At 37.7% G+C, this 24,234-nt stretch overlaps 5 protein-coding genes and 1 long non-coding RNA gene across 11 annotated transcripts; 3 read left to right on the forward strand and 3 right to left on the reverse strand.

Annotated features, from left to right (window-relative positions):
- Nucleotides 1–534: 534 nt before the first annotated feature.
- Cdc7 (Cdc7 kinase) lies at nt 535–8,639 on the reverse strand. Its single transcript, XM_014239478.3, has 3 exons — nt 7,239–8,639; nt 6,087–6,309; nt 535–2,615 (listed from the first exon to the last, which is right to left on the reverse strand). Exons 1-3 carry the CDS (start codon nt 7,717–7,719, stop codon nt 998–1,000), a joined length of 2,322 nt encoding a protein of 773 aa, XP_014094953.3. The 5' UTR covers nt 7,720–8,639; the 3' UTR covers nt 535–997.
- Nucleotides 8,640–9,215: 576 nt separating this feature from the next.
- Nucleotides 9,216–12,693, forward strand: LOC106620829 (ecdysone oxidase). Its single transcript, XM_014239453.3, has 2 exons — nt 9,216–10,292; nt 10,350–12,693. The coding sequence occupies exons 1-2, from the start codon at nt 9,999–10,001 to the stop codon at nt 11,934–11,936; spliced, it is 1,881 nt and encodes a 626-aa protein (XP_014094928.3). The 5' UTR covers nt 9,216–9,998; the 3' UTR covers nt 11,937–12,693.
- A 1,817-nt stretch (nt 12,694–14,510) lies between these two features.
- On the reverse strand, nt 14,511–15,172 carry LOC138855565 (uncharacterized). The gene is made up of 3 exons (XM_070110218.1): nt 14,970–15,172; nt 14,773–14,881; nt 14,511–14,699 (listed from the first exon to the last, which is right to left on the reverse strand). The coding sequence occupies exons 1-3, from the start codon at nt 15,040–15,042 to the stop codon at nt 14,606–14,608; spliced, it is 276 nt and encodes a 91-aa protein (XP_069966319.1). The 5' UTR covers nt 15,043–15,172; the 3' UTR covers nt 14,511–14,605.
- Nucleotides 15,173–15,229: 57 nt separating this feature from the next.
- Nucleotides 15,230–18,029, forward strand: LOC106620832 (uncharacterized). Of its 2 annotated transcripts, none has more exons than XR_011396576.1 (4): nt 15,230–15,322; nt 16,153–16,240; nt 17,627–17,724; nt 17,776–18,029. It is a non-coding gene; the product is annotated as an uncharacterized lncRNA (long non-coding RNA). The 2 variants fall into 2 exon arrangements; XR_001330854.3 differs by lacking the exon at nt 15,230–15,322 and adding an exon at nt 15,574–15,670.
- Nucleotides 15,478–20,351, reverse strand: LOC106620830 (uncharacterized). Of its 5 annotated transcripts, none has more exons than XM_070110216.1 (4): nt 20,332–20,351; nt 16,996–17,112; nt 16,274–16,406; nt 15,478–15,668 (listed from the first exon to the last, which is right to left on the reverse strand). In XM_070110216.1, the coding sequence occupies exons 2-4, from the start codon at nt 17,084–17,086 to the stop codon at nt 15,569–15,571; spliced, it is 324 nt and encodes a 107-aa protein (XP_069966317.1). In that variant the 5' UTR covers nt 17,087–17,112; nt 20,332–20,351; the 3' UTR covers nt 15,478–15,568. The 5 variants fall into 5 exon arrangements, with proteins under 5 accessions (XP_069966317.1, XP_069966316.1, XP_036215210.1 ...); XM_070110215.1 differs by lacking the exon at nt 20,332–20,351 and adding an exon at nt 18,918–18,940; XM_036359317.2 differs by lacking the exon at nt 20,332–20,351 and adding an exon at nt 17,604–17,743.
- A 1,965-nt stretch (nt 20,352–22,316) lies between these two features.
- LOC106620837 (uncharacterized) lies at nt 22,317–23,698 on the forward strand. The gene is made up of 3 exons (XM_014239459.3): nt 22,317–22,681; nt 23,167–23,299; nt 23,465–23,698. The coding sequence occupies exons 1-3, from the start codon at nt 22,585–22,587 to the stop codon at nt 23,580–23,582; spliced, it is 348 nt and encodes a 115-aa protein (XP_014094934.1). The 5' UTR covers nt 22,317–22,584; the 3' UTR covers nt 23,583–23,698.
- The last annotated feature ends 536 nt before the right edge of the window (nt 23,699–24,234 follow it).

Raw genomic sequence — 24,234 nt, forward strand, 5'->3', positions numbered from 1 at the left:
CAAGCACCTGAAGGTGATGTCTTGACTCTAAAATATTCCGTTTTACTTTGCACAAGCAAATATTTTGAAAATTCATTGCATCTACGCACCAACGTTAACAGCAATGCATTAATTAATAAAAATTACAACAAAAAATGTACACGCAACAAAAGCAGTGTTTTTTGATAAAGCAACAAATATTTAATTAGTACGTTCATATAGTTATTATCTAGTGTATACGCTAAATCACACAACACAAATTTATATACATACATCATACAATTCTAATATTTAGAAACTAGTAAAATTATTACACGGTAAACATGTAGTTGTAAAACTAATGTTTGCCGTTATATTTTCATTAATATACTCAATAAATAGAAATAACTAATATGTATAAGCGCAAATTTTCAACAAAAAAAATTAAATATTAAAACAAATGAAGGCATTTTTTACGAAATAAAGCGTGATATATACACATATAACTGGGTAAGTTTTGAAAATCCAACGACCAAAGCTTCGTTAGCTGTGGACTAGAGAGGTATAACTGGTTCATTTGCTCTTTACAACAATCATAGCACATTGGCATGATTTTGAAAAATATATTTCTATACTATTTATATATATAAAAAACGCTACTACACTATGATACACAATTTTTTCCAACGCATTTGTAAAATTTATACAGACATTTGTCGATTTAGAGAATGGCCCAAAGCGTTTGCTACAAATTACTAATAATAATAGATCCACAATACGATTTTATCGTCGTATGATTTGACAAGGCGATTTGGTTTCCGTTATCTGCGCAGCGCTGTGGCTGTCACTGCAGCTGTCTGCTTTTAGATTCAATCGATATCGAAGATGCACAAGCTCAACAATTTGAAAATTTCCAACAATTAACAACGAATTTCAGCGACTATACATTTTACACTTGCTCTTCCACACATTCTGTTTCTTTTGGTTTGTCTCGCCCCTTTCCTTTTCTTTTACGTTTGCCACGACGTTTACGTAAATTTCAAGGCTCTACCTTATCACGCGGACCCTTCTTCTGAGCGGTCTCTAAGGCGATTGCGTTGCCGCTGTCATTGTTATTGTTTGCGGCACTGCCGCTTGTGGACGTTTCACTGAAGAAGGGATGTTTGAGGGCTTCCTCGGCAGTGATGCGTTCCAGTGGATTGACCTCGAGCAGTTTGTATAGCAGATCGTAGGCACTGGCGGGGAATGGATCATCATCGTCTAGCGGCTCGGTATTGTAATTAGTTTCCGTGCATAGGCAATTGAAGTAGAATTGATCACAGTTGCGACATACCTCACAAGTGCCGTCTGAGCGCTGATATTTCTTCAGCAAATCCGGCGAGCTGAATTTAACGCGATTCCGAAAACGTACGCACAGCTTGCGCAGATCGAGCGGCTTAGTCTTTTGACTTAGCGTGAGCAGGCGGTCGAGTATGAAGGCAGTCTTACGTATGGTTTTGTCGCCGAATATCGTCACCATCTCCGCCAGCGCCACAAAGTCGTTGGGCGCTTTGAAGAATGGATATACCGACGACAGTATGGATAGAAATATGACGCCCGCCGCCCAAATGTCCACTGCTGTGGTTTGGTCGGCATACTTGAGTAGCACCTCGGGCGGTCTATAGCCAGGCGTGCCGGCGCGAGACGCATGCATTTCCTTTTTGACGAGACACATGTTGCACACCTGCGGATTACCGTAGCAGACGCATTTTGGGCCGTTGGCGGTGTTGAGATTTCGGTTAGTATTGTACTTGCTGGTTATGTCCGTACACTGCGCCGTTGCATTGGAGCCAGTTGCCCCTTCCGCTGCAATGCTGTTGGGATTACGCACACAACCCGCGCTTTGGCGTATCTTCTGCTGAAAGCGATTGCTGGCCGAACTACCTAGTATGGCCGACTTCACCTGACGACCCAACGGTGTCTCGCAAATGCCATTACCGCCGCCGTTGTTATTTTGGTTAGTATTGTTGTTGGCTACAGCAGTACCCGCTGCCAAGCCTACGGCGCCGCTCTTATTGCCAGCAGCCGCGGTGATCTCATTCAATTGTTTAAGTGGCATTTTAAACGGCGAGCCGCCCACAATGCAGCTGTTGGCGACACGCGCATTTGGCGTCGCATTAGCCGGCAACTCTTGTTCACCTAGTGGACCGGTGCAACGCGGACGTTTCGAACCACCATAGGCATCACCAGCCGCCACACTGCCATTGGAACCGTCAATTGTCTTGCCGGATGTCGTTTCGTCGCCATCACGCGGACGCTTACCCTCCGTGCCGATTGTTAAGGCGTTTGCCGCATTCGACTGTTCACAACCGGTTTCTAGCGCGCTCGGCAAGTGTGCTGTAGGCACTTGTTGCGCCAAGCCGAAGTCGACCAGCAGAAATTGTCGTTTGCGGCGATTATAAAGAAAGTTGCTCGGCTTCACGTCGCGATGTATAACATTGAATTTGTGCACGTGCCGCAAGGCGATCAGCAGGTTGCGCATATAGTGTTGCAGTTCGGCCAGATCCATTTTGTTGAAGAAGTCGTGAAACCGATCGTGCTGCATGTATGGCATGATGAAGGCCACCGATTCGTTGTAGCGAATGCAACAGTTGATGCCGACTACATTGTCTGTGCCGCTGCAAAAACAGAAGTGAAAAGCAAATTAGTAACGAAATATAATTGCAATAATATAATACTAAAAGGAACCGACTGGATTTTTAGCCTAGCAGTATGAATGTCTATGTCTATTGGACAATGGCCAGTAAGAATTAATAAGATTGCGGCAAGTTGGGCTTTGCTTGCTAGCTCATCGCCTTTGCAGTTTTCAACGATGCCGCGATGACCAGGCACTCAAACGAGCCTGATATTGAAGTAGCCTGTTGCTATTTATCTAGTGAGGAAAGACGCTCTGCTGTCGGAGTGAATGCTCACCTACCTGAAAGAGCCTGCATAATAATAGTAATAGCGGAGAGCTCCCTCCAACCTTGCCTCCTAGCACCGACCTATGCGTGCAAAATCTCACTGCGTCTCTTCTCCCTGTCCTCATATTGCTCGTCGGCATGTGAGCAGAGAAACAGCCATCAGGAGTAGCCTCTGCGGCGCAGTGGTACACGTTTTCAGGGTTGCAATTGGGCTTTTGATATATTTTTGTGGCACCATATGGCTCTTGCAAACATACGGATGCGTCAAAAAAGCTAAGTAATATTTTCTTAGCACAGTTCCGGTAAGCAATGAGGAAAAAAATAATTAAAAATTAAAATAATGGGTGAACTCAATATTTGACAGCGCGGTGCGTATATATATAATCTTATAATAAGAAAATATAATAATATAAATAATTGTCTTCACCCAGAAGCACAAACATCAATATTAGCAATTATCATCGACTGCAAGGCGCTAACGTGTACGAGGCGCTGTTATTTACGTAAATAAAAATTCGGTGTATAAAAATAAACCTAAGCCAGCAATGAGCAACTGCAACAACAACAAACGCTGCGTGAGTGACGGTTTCACAGTGGAGGAAGCGTGAGCGGACGTCACGTCCACGCCGTCGCCCCTGCACGCAGCCAGAAAAACCATGCGCCTGAATGACGTTAAATGGATGCACTAACAAACAAACGAACAGACGGCTAGACTGTATGTGTATGTATAATAAAGGTACACCAAATACGAATCGTACCCTAAATGAATAAGCCAATAATCAACTTTTTACAGGTTTATAGCTGCGCTTGTTGTACGCCAGCAGCGGGTGGGGCAATAAGGGTTCGCTCCAACTCATTTAAAATGGGATTTGATATGGAATTCTTGACATTTGCAGGTGACAAATACGGCTCACCTTAGGCATGCACAGCGTCTAACGGTTAAGTTAAGCAGGTGGCCTACAAGCTTGCCGGCACAGCGCGCGTATGCACGCTAGTCAGGCAGCGCGGCCGACGAACAGATAGCGCGACAGTCAGCTATTCAACGAGTTGAATAGAAATAAATTTGCTGTGACGCGCGTTCTCAAAGCTGTGACGTACATTCATGCGCGCTTAGACGACGTTGCGCTAACGAAGATGTACAAAGCGGCGAAAAAAATGAGCAAACAATAAAATGTAGCATCAAATTGACTGATTATAGTACTTGAAATGTGCGATAGTGCACGGTATGTACTGCGTGTAAAGCGAAAACAAGTCGGTAAATTCTGGCGAAAGCCATTATTTGCATGTCGGTATGTATGTATGTAACTGCGTACGCGTGTGTAGCGCTGGAAATCAATTAAAGCAAGAACAGCAATAACTGCAACCTTGCCAGCGCGCGACTGCCTTCAGCGGCGTATCAGCGAAGGTGAAGGTTGCACGGCCAATATCGACCTGGCGTGAACAGACCAGACAGCAGTAGTAGTAGTAGTAGTAGTAGTTTGTTTTATTTACACAAAGTGCTTATGGGGTGACTTTGCTGCCGGCGTACGCCATGCTGTTGGTATTAAGGCGCTACGTCAGCGGCGATCGATTGAACGCCATCAGCATTGTCGTTAACCAGCTGCGTTGCTGTAATGTGGTGTGCGGTCTGTGTTGTGCGACGCTGGTGGGGACAGTTGATTGTTGCGCTTTTAACATGCGCATTTGCAAAGTAGTTTGACGTTGTCGTTGATTCGCAGAGCATATGAAGACACAAGACACAATAATATGTACATACCTATATACATATGTATGTAGTTATATAGGCACATCGGTATGCGCATTTGTAAGCAGTTGTAATTCCACATATGTATGTGCATACATATTTATGTAAGTATAGCTATAATATATTTATGTTTGCTCGTTGCCTACAAGTGCCCGTCACGTAGCCGTAGGCGTCGCCAGCACACATTTAAGGGTAACGCACGGCAGTCGGGTACGCTTTAATATTAGTGTCTTTTCGTGCATATATTTGAATGCGAACATTTTGGCAGTTTCCGAAATACGTCATCAGCTCCAACACAATTCAAATGAGCTGTACGCTTGGCGACGTCAAAATTTGGTAGCGTGAGTGGCAATATTTTTCACGCTTTCACAAGCAAAAAAAAATTATAAAATAGTTGCGTTGCTTTTGACATGGGTATGCCCATGATATGCTGCGTGTTTTAATATTTAATGCTGGACGGCAGCAAATATGTGTAGAAACATTTTGTATGGAAAGAAACTATGAAACATTTTTGTAGAATTTCGCGAAATTGACCGTAATATTAAATTCAATGGAAATAGACAAGAAAAGTTGTGTTTATTTTTAGATATGGATTCAGATGGCGACTTGGTGGGCACTTCAAAATAAAGAAATGACAATAAATATGCTGTGTGTTGCGAGGAAATAGAAACAATTGCTATTTGTAGATATTTAATTAAGTTATGTATATTTCGAACTTTTGCACACAAATGCTGCTATAAATTAAGTCAGTAAAGCGTTTTTATAAATGTGCACGCTGCTGTGTATTTGTATGAATTATTATTCTAACACAAAATACACATGAGTTCAATCTATAAAATAATTATTTAACGGGATTACAAATATTTTGAAACCAAATTATATATAAAATTTTTTTTTTCAACTTAACCTTATTTTTTTTTTTACATTAATTCATCAAAAATGTACGCGGAAAGAACTATTTAATAGATTTATAAATATTTCTGAATTTAAATTATCTATAAAAATATTTTTTTCAACTTAACTTTATTTTATTTTACATTAATTCATCAAAAATGTACGCAAAAATTTTACTAAGTACTTGTTGCTATTTCTATACACGCTGCTGTATGAACACTGTACAGACAACGATTTTATTGAATCACAAAATGTCTATAGAAATTGATTATTGGTTAGCAATATAAAGGGTTAGTGACGCACATTTCGAAAATGTACTGGAGAATGGTGCGAAATAAATTTGAAAATTTCCTAACGTATATGAATAGTATGTATAATCTATATTTGTACATGTGAAATCAAATACTTTGATAACACGAGCAACTTTGACGAACTTTCTCAATGTTTATAAGCATCCATATGTACATACTATACATAAGTACATATTTGTAATGCTGGCTGTTATCAATTGATATAGTATCAAACGCATTCGCTGTACCCGCACTTACCCGATTTTCGCCATGCACTGCAGCTCCTTCATTATCCTATCCGGATGACTGGTGGGTATGTGATGTTTGATTGCAAATTTACGCCGCATGTGCTCAGGTAAATTACGCTCTTTCTTCAAAGTCCCTAAAAGCACCGTGCTGAAGGTGCCATTACCGATACGACTGTGCACATCGAATATATTTTCGATTTCAGGAATGCGTTGACGTAAGTCGTTGATAGCCTCTATAAATACAGTTATAAAAAAGTTCATTTAGTATCTTATTAATATATCTGTGTGACGTATAGACATGCACGGTTGGATGTAATCGTACATATGTACAACTTATAGATACTGCAGATAGTACTTATAGATTATGTAGATAAGATACAAAAAAAAATTTGTTTTTAAAAAAAGCAAATAAGAAAGTTCTGTATATGTAAGTATTTGTTCATAAATGCAATAAATAGCGGCGATATATCAGTGGCGGAGAATCAGAACTACGTAGATGAATTACTAACAATTTGATAGATTATAGTAAGTGCTCTTGCGCTTAAGTAAATAACAAATGTTTCAACGCGTTTGTTTATTTGAGTGCCGAGTTAATTATAGAATTATGTAAATCATTGTTAAACGATTGCACATGCAATATTACTATTGCATGCGGCTTAGGGTTGTAAACTTATCTAACTGTTAATAAATTTTTATTATAGAAGACTTCACTTGAAAATAAATTTGCAAATACACGTACATATATATTTATACGAGTATGCATACGTGAATTACTTAGGCACAGTTTTAAACTAAATTTCTATTGCATAAATAAATAGGTTTGTAAACACAGAAAAGCTTTTAATCAATTTTTATTGAAGCACATTTTAGCGATGGACATAGTTTATAAAATTGTCAAGCCTTTACTTATTAGCAGGCGTCTGCGGCAACCTTAGCAAAGGTCGTTTTTTATCACAATGTTATTTTTGTACATACTTCGCGCTCAAAGTGGCCGATAAGAAATTCCATCCATGGTCATGGCTTAGAAAGCTAAATTTAATTATTTTTTCACTGCTTATTGTTTGTTTTCTATACAGTATGCTAACAGGCTTTTCTCACTTTCTGTTTATTGTCATGCAAACAAGTGATAAACATTGTAGAATTCTGTGTCAAGTGCACTCACCTTCGTTTTTGTTGCGCATCGCCGTCGTCGTTGTTAACTTAGGACTGACTGTTGTTAGCATTGCTGCGGCCTGTTCCAGTGCGTTGGTGACTTGTGTGCTCATAATTTTCGTGCTTTTGCTGCATTCGTTGGCCGTTTTGCCGACAGCGAGCATTATGGCTGGACTCGGCGCGTGATGCATTTGCGTTTGCTGTTTCTGACTGTGTGTGTGAGTATGGTGATGACTAGTAGCGTGTCCGTGGTGGGTGTGATAGTGATGGCTTGAATTGCTGCTGCGATGCTTGCTGCCACTACTGAGAGCACTGGTAGTACCAATAGTTGCGGCTACCGCTGCACCGCCTGTGGTGTGCTGTTTTTGTCCAGCTGTTAGCGTGGGTGCGTTAAGCGTCACTGCAGATGTGACTGCACTGCCGGTGACAACACCGCCGCTACTTATTATCATATTGCCATTCCGTATTGTTTTGTGTGACTTCTTTTCCATTTTTTTCCTGACTTGCCGAGCTTCCGGCTTTCTTTGTAGCCGGGCTGTAGATTTATTTTGCCGAACTGGATCAATTTTAGGCAATATTTTCGTTATGCCTTCTATAACTTGTGGTTTTTTTGTTGCGGCTTGTGGCGGTATCACTGATATTTGATTTGGTGTTGCTGTTGTTTCTAGCGCTTTATGTGAATTTTTTACTGTAACACTGTATTTGGCGCTTTTACGAAGTACAACTTTCACAACACCTTTTGGGCACTTCAGCTTCCTTGAAGCCCCTTTATTCCACGTTAATTTCTGGTACTCCACGGCAAAGTTTTTTACAACACTAATCCTCGATAAAAAATGTTTATCAGTCACCTCACAAGGACACGTCAAAAACGTTCCGTCTGCGCTTGTACACCAAACGCAAGTTTTTTGGCGATTTTCGCCAAAGTTAAAATATATTAAAAATTTGTAATTTACTTAGAACCGAATTCATATAAAAATTTTGTTCTTTCGACGACATACAAACAATTTCGCACAAGAAAATTTATTTGGCTGTCCAATGTTGTCGATCAAATAGTAATGGAATTTTTTTATTATTTTATTTCCCGTATGGTTAAAAAGACGTTTACAAATAATAAATAGAAATTTTACTAATGTGAAAATATGAAAAAATTATTTTAAAAAAACATATCCGTCCTGCAGCTTTGCTGTCAAATTCCGAAAATCGAGTTTGCTACGAGAATGACGGCAAGACTGAAAGTGAATTGCGCCCGGTGTTGCATTTTCCGGGCAAGGCAACACGGTCGGGAGTTCCTGGCTGAGCTTTGTTAATCGTTGATGTTTCGTTTATTTGACGTTTACTAACGTAAAGAAATGAGGAGCAGCTGGCAAATCAATCCCCACAGAATAAAAAAGAAAACAACAACACTAAAGCAAATGCCAACAAAAGAACGAGAAAAAGACGTTTCGCTGAAAATTGCGGCCAATTCGCCCGTTGGGGAGAAGTAAACAGCTGCTTTGTGGCGAAATAGGATGAGTGTAGTTGCCATATAATTTACTATGCCCAATACGTAACAGCAGCAAATGTCAAACAAAAGCAAGACGCGACTACCCGAAACTACAGCACACTGAAAGTATTAGCATGCATTTACACATGACAACTCATTAAACCTATTCCAAAGAAAGGGATAACCCATCTTACGTACGCAAGAGTTTAAGTTAATTTTGCCCATTCGAGCTTAAGAAACTTACAAACACGTTAAATTTTTCTAGTAATTAACGAATGATTTAAACGTTACTTACCATGCGGGTATTATACAGTTCTATATGTTACATTTACGTTGTCTATTAATATAAGTAGGTAGAATTTATGTAGTGGCAATTTTTTTGCAGTTATATATATTGAATATCGTACTTATCAACAAATCAAAAATTAGTTGCGTAAAGCTAAAACATCTGGCAATACCAACTAATTTTAGTTGTAGATGAATTCGCCGCGATAGGTCTGCCATTCACAATTAAATTCTGATTAGAACCCTGTAATTTAGAATTGTTAATAAGAAAAAATTTTATCATAAGGACAGAGAATGTGAATGAATTCATTTTTTGATTTCCCCTCATCTCAAATTACAAATTAGTACTCAAAAAGATTTGATTTAACATTTGCGCCTTTTCTTTTAATCAACATTCTCTGACGAAAGAGTTACAGCCGTGGCAGAAACAGTTTTCGATGGTGGCATTATTTCTCTGTCGTAGGAACAATGCCAACAAAAGTTGTCAGATAGACAGAGCGTCTATCAACATAAATAAAGTCTAAACCGCATGTCCTTTTTTCAATTTCATTATCTTTTCTTCTCTTTGATTTCTCGGTCCGAACACGGTGAACTATTTCCTGCGTTAACGAATTTGAACATATTCAGATGAACCAAATGAATTTCCAGAAGACTATTTTTTTACCGGCTGTAACCGGCAGCTGATGGGGTATTTCCGCTCCTAGATGTATGATATACCCAATTATCTTCTAAAATGGAAACGATTTAGTGATCCTGTAATTCTAAAAACCCTACTGCCCCTTTTGCTAGCTTTCTGCTGAGGCTAAAAGTATACCACGGCCGAAAGCATAATCGTATATTCTCATTGTAGTTAATTATATTGTAAGACACCTACTTCCGTAAACAATGGCTTTATACAAATCGCAGTTAAACAATAAGTCGCCTACACGCGTTTCGAAATCATGACAACAGCTTTTAACTTATGATCTTGACAAGTTTGTAAATATAATCAAATTACCCGCTATGGCAAACGCTTCGTTACAGCTGCCTTGCGCATCGCAGAGCTTAGGCACAGTCAACAGTTTGGTGTCCACGTTGATCCAAACACTGCTAACAGCACAATGTGCTATTTCGGCTGAGCCGAATTGGCCAAAGGATTATGGTGATACGGCGATAACGGAGGGACTAGGAAAATACGATTTCATTGTTGTAGGTGCCGGTTCAGCAGGTTCGGTGGTGGCCAGTCGTTTGAGTGAGAATCCCAAGTGGAAAGTGCTGGTGTTGGAAGCTGGCGACGACCCGTCACAAGAGTCAGAGGTGATAAACTCTCTTTTTATGAAAATTTATTTCATTCAAATTAAGTTTTTATTGTAGATACCTGCATTGACTAGTACTGTGCAGCAAAGCCCTCAAGCCTGGTATTACTATTCCGAACCGCTTCCGCATATTTGTCAGGGGCTTAAGCACCGCCTCTGCTTTCATCCACGCGGAAAGGCAATAGGTGGGTCGGGCGCAATCAACGGAATGATGTACGTGGAAGGACATCGCAAGGATTTCGACGATTGGCTGGCCGCAGGCAACACAAAATGGGGCTGGGCGGATGTCAAGCGCTATTATGAGAAGGCTGTGCGTCCAGTGGGGAATGACACACATCCAAAAGGCTATGTAGTGCTGAAGGAGAATTATTCAAATGAAAAATTGGCGATAGGCAACGTGATCTTCAATGCCACCGCAGAGTTGGGCTTGCCAAGGTTGGGAAAGCTGGAGAATGGCATAGAAATAGGTACAATATATTTGCCAGTAACCGCAAGAGTTGGTAGACGTATGTCCACGGGCAAAGTGCATTTGGCTAAAGTGTCCGGGCGTTCCAATTTGCACGTGATAAAAAATGCGCATGTGCGTAAGATACACTTCGAACGTGGCGGTACGGTAGCCACCATTGTCACGTTCGTGCTGCGTGGCGTGAATGAGATGAGCGTCGAAGTGCGCAAGGAGGTAGTGCTTGCAGCTGGCACTATAGACACACCGAAGCTGTTGCTCTTATCCGGCGTGGGGCCGCGCAAGCATCTCAAAAAGCTGCGTATACCGGTGGTGCAAGACTTAGCGGTTGGCGCGAATTTGGGTGATCATGTGATCACTACGATCTTTTTCAGGTTACCCAACCACACTTTAGTTGAGCCGAGCCAATTGCGCCCCACAGATGCCATCTACGATTATCTAATACATAATCGTGGCAGTTTGAGTGGCATTCCCAGTGGTCTTACGTCTTTCATAAATACCAAAGGTGATAGCGCGATTCCAGACATACAGTTCCATTTTAATCTCTATCGAAGTGAGAATAGGCAGCTCTTCCAAGGCCACGTGTCTAGGTGGGATGAAAAGATAATTGCGCGCATAAGTAGAAATTTCCAGGACTCGCATTTGTTATCCTTCATGTTGATACTGGCCAAACCGCGTTCCGTTGGCAAGTTACGACTACGCAGTACCGATTACCTAGATGCGCCACGTATGTACTCCAATTACCTTGATGTTCCCGAAGATATAGCGACTATGCTGCGCGGCATACGCTTTCTCGAACGCCTGGAGCGCACGAAAACCATGCGCGCGCTAAATGCAACTCTGCTTCATATACCGTGCGATGAATGCGACAGCTATAAGTACCGTTCGGACGCCTATTGGCGCTGTTACATCAAATATTTGGGCGAGGGTGGCTTTCACCACGTCGGCACGTTAAAAATGGGACCAAAGAGCGATCGAGATGCTTGTGTGAACCCACGCCTACTACTGTATGGCGTACAGAATGTACGTGTAGCGGATGCCAGCATTATGCCGGATGTGCCACGCAGCAACACGAATGCGCCGGCAATTATGATCGGTGAGCGCGCGGCCGACTTTATAAAGGAAGATTGGAAGGAGTGCGTGAAGCAAGTGCAGCCGATGTGGGAGCATTTTTCGAATTAAAATATACATACATATAGATATATAAATAACGTAATTGCATTTACTGGCTAATGAAATCAATAATTGAGTGGAAGTTTGGGTTTCAAGTTAAAAAAATAAATCAAAAAAGTCTACTTTTTGTGAAGAATTACGTTTATGTAAGTAACCGTGGATTAAAGGCAACAATAATTTCACTCTCTGAACGCATAAAGATGGTCGCTCAAATTAATTTCTAGAAAGTTTTAGGTTAAATCCTTACGTATTTCAAAATTTTGTCACACAAAAAACAATAGCACGCATAAGTCACTAACACCACAATGGTTGTGAACTTGGATAAATGTAAACAATGGTTATTGACTTGGCTAAATGTAAACAAAGGGCTACTGACTTCGGCAAAATGTAAACAAAAGGGTCATTGACCTTGTAAAATGTAAACAAAGAGTTCATTTACCCCATAAAATGTAAACAAAGGTTGTTGACTTGGCTAAATGTGATCAAAGTCTGTTGACTTGGCTAAATGTATACAATGGTTGTGGACTTGGCTAAATGTAAACAAAAAGGTCATTGACCGCAAAAATGTAAACAAAGGGTCATTGACCTCGGCAAATGTAAAATAAGGGTCATTGACATTGTAAAATGTAAACAAAGAGTTCATTTACCCCATAAAATGTAAACAAAGGTTGTTGACTTGGCTAAATGTGATCAAAGGTTGTTGACTTGGTTAAATTTAAGCAAAGGTTGTTGACTTGACTAAATATATACAATGGTTGTGGACTTGGCTATATGTAAACAAAAGGGTCATTGACCGCAAAAAATGTAAACAAAGGTTGTTGACTTGGCTAAATTTAAGCAAAGGTTGTTGACTTGACTAAATATATACAATGGTTGTGGACTTGGCTAAATGTAAACAAAAGGGTCATTGACCGCAAAAAATGTAAACAAAGGGTCATTGAACTCGCAAAATGTAAACAAAGGGGTCATTGACCTTGTAAAATGTAAACAAAGAGGTCATTGGCCCCATAAAATGTAAACAAAAGGGTCATTGACCGCAAATGTAAACAAAGGTTGTGGACTCGGCTAATTGTAAACAATGGTTGTGGACTTGGCTAAATGTAAACAAAAGGTTGTTGACTCCGCTAAATGTAAACAAAAGGGTCATTGACCGCAAAAAATATAAACAAAGGGTTCATTGACCCCATAAAATGTAAACAAAAGGGTCATTGACCGCAAATGTAAACAAAGGTTGTGGACTCGACTAAATGTAAACAATGGTTGTGGACTTGGCTAAATGTAAACAAAAGGTTGTTGACTCGGCTAAATATATACAATGGTTGTGGACTTGGCTAAATGTAAACAAAAGGGTCATTGACCGCAAAAAATGTAAACAAAGGGTCATTGAAGTCGCAAAATGTAAACAAAAGGGTCATTGACCTTGTAAAATGTAAACAAAGAGTTCATTGACCCCATAAAATGTAAACAAAAGGGTCATTGACCGCAAATGTAAACAAAGGTTGTGGACTCGGCTAAATGTACACAATGGTTGTGGACTTGGCTAAATATACACAATGGTTGTGGACTTGGCTAAATGTAAACAAAAGGTTGTTGACTTGGCTAAATGTAAAAGAAAAGTTGTGGACTTAGTTAAAAGTAAATAACAGGGTCATTGGGCCTTTGATAAAGTGGATAAGCTATCACCGTTTATTATACCTTCGAAAAATCAAAGGCGAGCTTAAAGCTTTTGCAAATCTCTGATTGGTGGTAAGCAATATGATATAATAAGAAATCACAATGAAATAAAGAAATTAGTTACAAAAGAGCAATTAAGTGGTTGAATAACAAATTGTTAACAATATAGGTAAGGTATAGGTCGGCAGGTTGTGGCAACATCAGCGGAAAAAGTGTATTAAGTCCAGCTGGCCGTTAGGGTGATACGTATAAATAACGTAATTGTATTTACTGCGTAATATTAGCAATAACCGAGTGGAAGTTTTAGTTTCAAGTTAAGAAAATAAATCAAAAAAGTTTACTGTTTGTGAAGAAATTTCGTAAGCAAAATAGCTTTATCGACACTAGAATATAAAAATTAGGGGCAATTTAAATTTTAGTATTTTTTTTTTAAATTTGAAAATTATAAAAAAACAGAAATTTTTTTTCAAACAAAATATTTCAAAATATTCAAAAACAGAAAAGTTAAGAATTGACATTTCAAAAAATAAACAAAATGTATATCAAAACTTTTTCTCATTCTACACGTGATTCAGCGTGCTTCCTTCAGCGGAGCGTGCTTCCTCTCATGAAAGAAGTGTTTGTAACCATAATGTCAAAAATACTGTTTTATGTTTTTCTTATGAATTTTCCGTTTACAATTTGATGATTTTGTATTGTAACTTTTGACAAATTGTTGTTTTTGGCCTGTCGGCACAACTTCTTATAATTAAATCATGATGCGACATGATTTAAGAGCAACAGGCACAATACGAAAGACCTTTATTTACGAATTTACTCACGTCTTACGTAAATAACTGTGGATCAAAGGTAACAATAATTTCACTCTCGAAACGCCAAAAGGCGGCCACACAAATAAGTTCTAGGAAGTTTTATGTTAAATCTATAAATATTTCATAATTTTGTCCTTTTATTTGACATTTCAAAAAAAACACAAAAACAATTTCACGTGTACGCATAAATCACTAACAATCGTACGTTTCACAGCAAGCGGGGTAAGGCTTCGAGTTGTCTTGCGGCGTGTGCTTGCAACTTGGTGGCGCGAAAATGGACGGGCAACTACAATAAAATCGAAAAAATAACAATAAATGGTAACGATAAATGGCGGAAAAGAGCCGCAGCAGCAACATACGTTTTGGCAGAGATTTCGCCGGGTCCATCGCAGGTGTACTGGCTGCACTCGCCTTTTATTTGAAAACTTTCGCCCTTATTTGCCGTTTGTCCCCTATACTCGCAATCGGCTTTCGTAGAATTAAAGGAGAAACAAATTTTATGATATAAAACAACTCGCCTATTTCCGGCAATGCGCCGTCGCGTCGTTTCACTTACCGGCCACTGCGCAGTCCAGCAATACAGCTAACACCAAAGCCAACAACAATGCAACAACACCTACAAACTTCATAGCTACTTTTGGCGATTTCTACGGCAAAAACTATGTACACACGACAAAACACAAAGAACGACTGTGCGCTGCCGGCTCAATGTCAGCGCTTATAAATACTTTTCGATTTGTTGTTTGTTGTTAATTCTTGTTTTCGTTTCTAATTTTTAATACTTAATATTTTTATTGCCTGCTCGAACAGTACAACTATCAGTGCGATTCTGTTCGTTTACAATTACGAAGGAGATTGCACAACAACTGGAACTGGTTCGCAGCTACTTAGGATGGTGGGGTGAGGGCGGTTAGTATTTTTTTAAAAAACAAACACACAGATTTTGGAGGCTTGCGTTGCTCCTAAAAGTGATTTTATTATTTTTTTAGCCTTTCTGTTCATAATTATTAATTACCCGGGGTTTTTTACTCACGTCAGTGACATGTTTGTACATGCAATTAAGATTTGTTTATTTTCTAAATTCCTGATTTTTTATTAATAGATGTTTTCTACAAACACATACGAAGTTAAAATAATCAACACATTAAATTTGTTTTAATCGGCACATTTAATTTGGGTGCAGCAATCAGGATAAGGCTTACTATAATCGGGTGGCTGCTCAATGCAACCATGTCGTAGCAGATAGCGGTCACAGCTGTAAGTGAAAAAAAATATTAACATGTGAGGAAGAAGCAAAAAAGTTGACATTTAAAAAAAAAAATTATAAAAATAGAGGTTTTGTATTTTCGTTGTTTCTTGCCCGGGTTTCTTTGCGTGCTAAAGGGCGCCACATTAATCGAAGGCTATCGAATGTCTTATAAACTTTTGTGAGCAACTAATTCATATGAGAAATGTTAACGCGGTAGACAAGTAAATCTCGAAATAGACAACACACCGACAATATAGTTTATATATTAACAAGAGACGCCTTGCGTATAAGTCCAAGTAGGCTAGAAGACTCACTTATAAAAAGCGCAATTAAAATTTAGATGATTAAAGTTGAAAAAATATATAATAAAATATGGCGTAAATATGAGACCAAATCAAAATCTAGAAATCGGCGCGTACTCTTGTTTTCGACATTAAATTAACGAAAAGGTTATTTTGACACGCGAACTTTATGAAAATTAATTTTGCAGGTCGCAAAGAGTGCAGTTAACAGAGTAAACGCGAAGAGATCTAGTTGAAATGACACAGAAAGTCAGCTGCTCAAATTAGGACTATATGGTAAGTTTTATATATTAAAATAGATCAACTTACTGCTTTATCACCAGCACATAATCATAGCGGCAAGATACCGTTATGCATTGAAATTCTAAATCTGTGGGATACAGGGTGTCATTGACCGGCACCGCTAGTTTGAATTCCTCGTAGTAACAGTGGTTCGGCAGCGCTGAATTGCGGCGCCAAAATTCGTTAGTAAAAAGTAAGGAATTAATTAAATAGTTTAATTAAAAAATTAATTGGAATGCATTATTTGAAATGGATTTGCTGTTATAGTTTATGAAATGAAAAATCGAATACTTTTTGAAAAAAAAAATTTTAAATGCTTAGTCAGAAAAGCTGCTAAATTAAAAAAAAAAGCGAAAATTGTAAACTTTCGAATACTCAAATTTGTCGAAAATATTTTAGAAATTGAAAAGTTTTATTGATAAGAGATTTGAGATTTCATGCATACATTTTTTTTTTGAAAAGTGTTGTATAAATATTATGTCAGAAACAATTTAAAAAAGATTAAATAAAAAAATATTTAAGAAAAAATTTTTAAAAAATATTCAAAATAAAATTTTTAAAAAATATTCAAAATAAAAATTTAAAAAAATTAAAAAAAAATTAAAAGAATATTAAAAAAAGCATGCAAGTATTAGGTCAAATTTACCGTTAATGCCGATGTGTGTAATGCATGTATAAGTACATACATATATGTATATTTAATAACTATATGTATGTAAAAGTAATAGTAACATTTCTAACTGATTTACCGGAATATTTGGTGTTGCCATAATACTGCGTAGAGAATGTCCAAGTCAACGGCAATGTTGTGAAAATGAGAAAAACGAGCACCGGCGCCATTTTGTATTTATTTCTTTGACTGTTAACTGTAATAAAAAAGAAAATGAAGATTATAAATATTTCTATAAGGTAATTTAATAAGGCGCAGGCGTCTATTTAAGAACACTGCTAATAAGAAAATAAAAAGAAATAGTTATGAGCTTAAGCTTAATGAGTTGAAAACTGAAATTTGTTTGTCAATATATTTGGACTCGACTAGAGTTTTTTTTACAATTTCAACGCCCTACCCTGCGCTGGCACATGAAACATCATCGAATTTACGATTTTCTCGCACAAAAAACCACGCACATGTTTGGAGTAACATTGGTTCTTAAAAAGATGCTTATAAATGCAACCCTGAAGCTTTATACATAATGATTATAGTATTCGTTGATGGATTGTTTCCCTAGGAATATTAATTATTATATCTATATTTTACATAATCATTTATTTAATTTTATTTATTTCCTACCCCCTCGCTTACACACACACACACTCACAAAATATATAGTAAAAACCCGGTCACAAGATTGATTACTTTAGCGTTAATGTTTGTTGTAGTTCACGACCGGTGCAAGTATAGAAATGTCGGCGGTGCCGCTGCGCTTGCGAAGGAGTTGCGAGTGTTACTAAATTTCGTTGTGTAAATTTTGATGATCGTAAGAGCGTAGTATAAAGTTAATATTGATTTAAAATTAAGAATTTTACAGCTTTCCAGTGCATGACTAATAATCGGCGCTTAATTGGCATGGGGATTATCATAACAATGAATTGAGAGGCGTTCTTGGCGCGTCTGATGAGGCTTGCGAGTTACGACGCCGACGTCGACTGAGACGGCTTCAAGTTCAAACTGCGTGATATTATTTATTCCAATATTCAATATTGTGTTGAAAATAACTGTTATTTGCTGCCGAATAGTTTTGTAGACATGTAATCAAAACAAAAATATATTTTATTAGTTGGATGCGGGAATGAATGATTAAGTGGAGAAAATTAATTTAGAGAGCAAGAAATAGCAAAATTATGTATGTATATACTTTTTGAATAGCAGGAATACACTAAGACCCGGAAAAATTAAAAAAAATAATTAAGAAATTATGAATCAATAATTATACGAAATTGAAAACAGCACAAAAAAATTAATAAGAGGAAGTTAAAAAAAATTAAATTAAAAAGTTAGATAATTAAAAAAAATATTAAAAAAGGCTTAAAAATAATTTAAAAAAAAATCAAGAATAAACAAAAAATTAAAAAATAGAAAACATAAGAGAAGTAAAAATATTAAATTAAATTTAAATAATTTTTTTGTTATTAATTTAAATTTTAATTATAAACTAAATATGGAGCATAAAAATTAAGAAGTTATTGCAACCTTTAATTTTGAGAAGCTCAGAAACCTTTGCGCTTATCTCTTTTAACTCTAATAAAAAATGACGGAAAGCATTGAAAGGCTATTAATCTGTGCTACATATATTCATACATACACATGTACAAACAATAATACATACTTTGAGTTAACATATGTATGTGTGCTTGTTTACAGGTCCAGCAGAACAATTATTTCGTTAAACGACAGTTTAACAACTGCGCTCATTCAAAGACATATTTTCGAAAATCAAGAAATAATAATAATAATAAAAACATAATTATACTAAGAAAAACTTATAAACAAGAAATAAAATTCCATATAAATATATACATACACACATACATTTGTACATGCATAATGTATGCCAGTGGGCATAAATTAATCATACAGTTATTAATCTTATCAGCATATATTAAAATTAATTTACGTTCTCTGCTGAAATCATGCGGCATACACACATACACATAGCATATATATACATACGTTATCACAGGGGTCGCTAACCCAGCCGCCAAGCTGCAGCTGGCTAGCCAATTATAAACGATATGACTTACGAACGAATCATAACGGCTTAAATAGTTCACACTAATCCACTAAGATAACACGGAGTGGGTAGCCAGTTTCCCTGTTCGCGTTTCTTTATAGAAGCTCGAAAATTAACTAAGCACTTGACACTTAAAATCGCATTACATCGACTGATTTATATCATATGATGTCTACGGAAGGGAAGGGACCAGCATTACTTATATAGGCGGGCAAGCCAACCAGTTTTTGGGGTCAGATCACACGAACCGGCTGATAGCACATGATATGATCGACACATCACGGAATGGGTGGCTAGCCCTGCTATCAGCGTTTCTTATATAGGCGGGCAAACCAAACAGTATCTGAGGCAGATCACACGAACCGGCTGACAGCACATGATCTGATCAACACATCACGGAATGGGTGGCTAGCCCAGCTACCAGCGTTTCTTATATAAGCGGGCAAGCCAACCAGTATCTTGGGCAGATCACACGAACCGGCTGATAGCACATGATCTGATCAACACATCACGGAATGGGTGGCTAGCCCAGCTACCAGCGTTTCTTATATAGGCGGGCAAGCCAACCAGTATCTGGGGCAGATCACACGAACCGGCTGATAGCACATGATCTGATCAACACATCACGGAATGGGTGGCTAGCCCAGCTACCAGCGTTTCTTATATAGGCGGGCAAGCCAACCAGTATCTGGGGCAGATCACACGAACCGGCTGATAGCACATGATCTGATCAACACATCACGGAATGGGTGGCTAGCCCAGCTACCAGCATTTCTTATATAGGCGGGCAAGCCAACCAGTATCTGGGGCAGATCACACGAACCGGCTAATAGCACATGATCTGATCGACACATCACGGTATGGGTGGCTAGCCCAGCTACCAGCGTTTCTTATATAGGCGGGCAAGCCAACCAGTATCTGGGGCAGATCACACGAACCGGCTGATAGCACATGATCTGATCAACACATCACGGAATGGGTGGCTAGCCCAGCTACCAGCATTTCTTATATAGGCGGGCAAGCCAACCAGTATCTGGGGCAGATCACACGAACCGGCTAATAGCACATGATCTGATCGACACATCACGGTATGGGTGGCTAGCCCAGCTACCAGCATTTCTTATATAGGCGGGCAAACCAAACAGTATCTGAGGCAGATCACACGAACCGGCTGATAGCACATGATCTGATCAACACATCACGGAATGGGTGGCTAGCCCAGCTACCAGCGTTTCTTATATAGGCAGGCTGACCACCTGGCAATGAAAATGTCACGGTATGTATGGCAGCTGTGCTAGTCTGGAAAACAACACATCCACTGAGTCTAAAATCAGTGAAATAGTTTTTAATTACTCAACGAATTTCGCGCGGCGTATTTCAATTTCCCGCGTTACTTTTGACGTCAAGTGCCGTTATGTGTGTACTTGAAATAAAACTGAAATGAACCGCAAAGCGTAGCTTAATTGCAATTTAAACTTTTTTTGATCTAGGCTTATGTGGTGTTTTGCAGTATATTGACCTAAGTTTAAACAAATAAGAAAAACAACTTGAAAACACAACAACAAGAGCACACACAGGTGTCTTCGAGGTGCGGAATTATGGCAGATAATGCAGTATTTTTACAAATTGCTCAATAACATAACACCGTATGTCTATTTGTTTATAAAAATCTGCGCATTCTCAATGCTTGTGTGAGTGTGTGTGTTCATGGCGTGTTTAATTAATGCAAAACTCTTGTCAGCTTGCCATTGTTAACTCATTTAATTTGCATTGAAGTCGTGAACGCTAAGCGGACAAGCGTTGTCGCCACTGATCTTAAGCTAGTTTATTTTGATTTTTATTTGCGCTTTTATTGTGTTTACATTTCTTGCTGTTTATTTTACGAATTCCCCAAAGATTACTTATTGTTTTCTTATTTCTTATATATATATTTTTTAATTTTTCACATTAAATACTTGAAGAGCTATAAATAAGTTAGGATTTCAGAGAATTAAGCACTTGACTAAATTTTTTGTATCAGGCGACCTTCAAGGGTTTGAACAGTGACGCAAACTTGTCAGCAAAGCTTACTTTTGAAGCATACGATCTGAGATATCGGCTCATACAAATTTACTATCTCGGCTGTGGCCACACCTAGCAAAGTAATTTGCATTACGATTTTTGGTAATAACTCCAGTCTGTGCCTGCTCTATATAAAATTACATACAAGTATACAAAAGGTTGTTCTTGGATCTACTGAGGCCTCTTTGAAGTAAGAAAAACGGACTACAGGTAGACCACGAATGAAGTATGGTAACAACATGAATTTGCTGACTCGCGGAAGTATGTTAGAGAACTGCAAAATACCATCACGCATATTAAATATTTAAGTTACACGTTGGCTGACTTTGTTTTAAATATTAAATTGTTTCTTCAGAAGCTTTCAGCTTTCAGAAGCTTTCAAAGAATTTATAGTTATTTTGTTGCGAAATGAAACCGAATTTTTATTGCCTATAGAAACTTAGGGTCAATTAGTATTGCAGCGAGTCTGCTACGCATTTATAGGGTTCAACTTTATTGATACTAGCACCGAGATTTGTAAAGGGTTTATTAAATAATTCTGCCTTATTTGCTTTCCTTAAAACAACTCGGGCTGTCCAGCAAAAGGAGTTCAGGAAGTCTTTGTAGTCTTTACTTTTCAGCTGCGTTTAAAGTCGGAGTGAGAAATCTTGAAAGGATGTAGAGATGGCCGGGGTTTTAAAGTAAGAAGCTTGCAAAGCTTCAATAGCACTATAGATATGAGGAAGAGAGAAAAAAACCTCTCACATATTCGATTCAATTTCGTCACTTTCGCTTTCCAACGCTTTTACAAACACTGGATTCTGACACGCTCATACAATTATGCGCCTGAACTCAAACACGCTTACATTTCTGGTTCATTTTCAATGAGATGCAGCTTTTCGCTTGAACTTAATTAATTAAACAATGTGTAAAAACGGCAAACAATGCCCGGCGAAGGCGGCACAACTGGATAAACAAACACAAAAACAAAAACAAAAGCAATCACTGTCATAAAGCAAAAATATCAATAAGAGCCGTGTGCTGGAATCAAAACTAGAGCAAGAAGAAGAAGAAGACAAAAATTAAAAAGATCTGCGTATAAATCTCCCGTAAGAGTAGTTTGTAGTGAAAAAACGGTATGTACATATATATGCTGAAAAGAGTGTGTGTTTGGCTGTGCGCAGACATCAAGTGTTTGTATGCAAGTCGGTCTGCTTGACTGACTTATTGTCTTCCACAGACTACACGCTACGCCTACAAGTGGTCCATAATTAATTTTATATAAAAGCAACAACAATGGTTTTTAAAGCGTTCAGTCGCGAAAATAACGTCGCAAAGCAAAGTGTACGCGAGCTTAAAGTGTTTGAATAGTTTTTTTTTGAAACTATTGCGAAGGTGTGCGAAGTGAAGAAATCGCAAAAAATTGAAAACAATAATTAAAAAGAAAAAAAATCAAAGTGCGAAAATAATTGAAAGAGTATACGAAAAAATTATAAATGTATCGGGATAGTATCAAATAAATCGCGATAAATCGTTTTGCTGGAAATAATTTGCTCATTAAAAATCATGCAAGCCACTTTGCTGTGCGTTTTGTTGTTGGGTGTTTTGGCTTGTCATAGCGTTTCGGGGGATTTACGCTACCGCGGCAATGCAGTACATCCAGGTGTGTGAGAGCAAGAAAATTAATTATGTGCGAATGTAGAAAATAATATAAACAAAAAAAATTTTTGTTGTTATTTTTACTTTTTTGAATTTGTTAATTATTCATTTAATTGCTGCTTTACTTTTAATGATAATTAATAATAAATATAAAAAAAATGCGTTTGCTATAAAAATTCAGTAATTTTGCACCCAAAGCATTGATTTTGAAAATAGAATAAAATTGATAAAAAAATTGATACAAATTTATCATAAAAAAAAAGTTTTTTTTTAATATTTTCCCGAACTCAGATCGTCCGTAAATTACTTTTCGCTTAATTTTTGTTATTTTATTTTTCGTTTCCGATGCATTTCAATCGACTATGATTTTTTCTTTAAGTAAAATTTTCATTCAATATTATAGGTATATGTTCAATAAAAATTTTGAAAATTGTGTTATTGTATATTTTTGCTAAATTATATAGTTTATTATTTTCGCGTTTTTGACAGATTATCCTGGTCAATGCTACTACGAGGAACTGCGCCAACCGATACCCACGAATCAGTCCTACAAGCCGATAAACCGTGATGGTCGTTGTGAATCGATTTTCTGTCGCAAAGACTTTGTGCTCGAAATTCGATAGTAAGTGTTATTAAAAATTATTCCAAACCATTTATTATGCATACATTTATATAACCGCATGTATATATATATCATTTATACGCAATATTCCGTTTCATACAGCCATTTCAAAGAGCGTAAATTTGGTTTGAATTTATTTTACTTTTATTTTCTTTCTCACCACAGCTGCGGCCGCCACAATCTGCAGCCGAACGCGACATGCGGCATCGAATCGGATATGCGGCGCGCATATCCAGCTTGTTGTCCGCGCTTAGTGTGTCAAACCGACAGCAATTTCATTTAATTTTTTAATTGCGACTTAATTGCTGAAACTTAATTCTTTCAATTATCCATTGACTTTGTTGTTGTTATTGTTTTAAATAGATTGTCACGTTTACAAATATATACAAGTATATGCGACATTTTTGAATTCATTAAAGAGATAGCTGTTTATATAAATTTTATTCGAGAATAAAATATTGAAAAATTAAATCAAAAGCAAAATAAAGCCAAATGAAATAAAAATACAAGTAATTAAACGCTTAATGACTTTCATATTGCAATTAAATACAGTTGCCGACGAAAGTCTGGGTGCAACACCTACCTGAACAAAAAATACAAGAAACAACGTTAACTTGGCATCGAAGCTACAATAAAGCCTTCACAATTCACATACAAGTAATTGATTTTGAACGGTCAATTTGTATGACAGCTATATGATATAGGGCTCCGATCTGAATAATATTTTCGGAGATTCCATTATTGCTTTAGATAATAATCCAGGCCAAATTTCGTGAAGATATCTCGTCAAATAAAAAAGTTTTCCATACAAGCACTTGCTACCGATTGTTCAGTTTGTATGACAGCTCTATGCTATAGTTGTCCGATAACGCCGAATCTGACAAATAAGCAGTTTCTGAGGGAGAGAAGGATGCGTGCCAAATTTCAGAACGATA

The sequence above is a fragment of the Bactrocera oleae genome, chromosome 5 (genome assembly GCF_042242935.1).
Source record: "Bactrocera oleae isolate idBacOlea1 chromosome 5, idBacOlea1, whole genome shotgun sequence".
In the NCBI taxonomy this organism is placed as follows: domain Eukaryota; kingdom Metazoa; phylum Arthropoda; class Insecta; order Diptera; family Tephritidae; genus Bactrocera; species Bactrocera oleae.